The following is a 1,343-nucleotide window of genomic DNA, read 5'->3' as shown; positions in this document are numbered from 1 at the left end:
GGTGGCATCATAGCTCATAGCAACCTCCAACTCTTGGGCTCAAGTGATTCTCTTGCCTTGGTTTTTCTATTTTTAGTAGAGACAGGGTCTTGCTATTGCTCAGGCTGGTCTCAAGAACTGGTGAACTTAGGCAATCCACCCGCCTTGGCCTCCCAGAGTGCTAGGATTAGAGGTGTGAGGCACCGTGTAAGCCTAGGTGAGCTTTTCTTTTCTTTCTTCTTTTTTTTTTTTGGTAGAGAGTTTCACTTTATCACCTTGGGTAGAGTGCCATGGTATCACACAGCTCACAGCAAGCTCCAACTCCTGGGCTTAGGCGATTCTCTTGCCTCAGCCTCCCAAGTAGCTGGGACTACAGGCGTCCGCCACAACGCCTGGCCATTTTTTGGTTGCAGCCATCATTGTTGTTTGGCAGGCCTGGGCTGGGGATTCGAATCCGCCACCTTAGGTGTATGTGGCTGGCGCCTTAGCCGCTTGAGCCACAGGCGCGGAGCCCCCAGCTGCTTTTTTGTTGCAGTTTGGCTGGGGCGGGTTTGAACCTGCCTCCCTCAGTATATGGGACTGGGGCCCTACTCACTGAGGCACAGGCGCCGCACCTAGGCGAACATTTCTAAAGAACGAAAGTTTACTTTCTTTTTTGGTGATAATAAAAGTAATATGCCAGGCTGAGTGTGGTGGCTCATACCCGTAATCCCATTAGGCAGATTTGGTAGATGAAGGTGAAAGGATTACTTGAGCCCAGGAGTTTGAGACCTGCCTAAGCAACACAGTGAGACGCCATCTTATAAAAAAATCGAAAAACTAACTGGGAGTGGTGGCAGGCACCTGTAGTCCCAGATACTTGGAGCATGAGGCAGGAGGACTCCTGAGCCCAGGGGTTTTTTTGAGGCTGCAATGAGTTATGATGTCACCATTGCACTTTAGCCTGGGCGACAGAGGGAGTAAAACCCAATCTCAAAACCCCCCAAACAACTTCCCTACCAAAACTAAGAATGGTTCCGTGCAGTCTGTGAGCAAACCCTAAAAGGACGACCTTATAGTGAGTTAGTGAACAACTAATGAACTGCTCTGGATGATCTTCCCCGGGGACACTACCCATCCATTATTATAAGCATAAATGTTGTGCTTAGCGTTGGAGGTGACTAGGAATGTAACCCCCTCTGCCCGGCCTAACTGTGCATATCCACCTTATGTGTGTTCAGCCCTGGGGCCCTAGACAAAGCTGGGCACTGATGGGGCCTTACCCAAGCAGTGGCCTGCCGAGCAGCGTGAAGTTCTCTGCCCCTACCAGTAGGACCTGAAAAAAATTAAATAGGCACATTTAATCATTTTTTTTTTTTTTTTTT

At 49.1% G+C, this 1,343-nt stretch overlaps 1 protein-coding gene across 2 annotated transcripts in view; it reads right to left on the bottom strand.

Moving 5' to 3' along the window:
• Positions 1-1,343, bottom strand: part of MRPL21 (mitochondrial ribosomal protein L21) — a 15,852-nt gene that overhangs the window by 1,688 nt on the left and 12,821 nt on the right. For both annotated transcript variants that reach the window (XM_003798384.3, XM_012810508.2), the window contains exon 5: positions 1,242-1,294. In XM_003798384.3, coding sequence (XP_003798432.1) covers positions 1,242-1,294 — 53 coding nt within the window. The remainder of the gene's footprint in view (positions 1-1,241; positions 1,295-1,343) is intronic.

This window comes from Otolemur garnettii, unplaced genomic scaffold (assembly GCF_000181295.1).
Source record: "Otolemur garnettii isolate 467f Iridium unplaced genomic scaffold, OtoGar3 scaffold00134, whole genome shotgun sequence".
Taxonomy (NCBI): Eukaryota; Metazoa; Chordata; class Mammalia; order Primates; family Galagidae; genus Otolemur; species Otolemur garnettii.
This window is presented reverse-complemented; position numbering and strand designations above follow the sequence as displayed.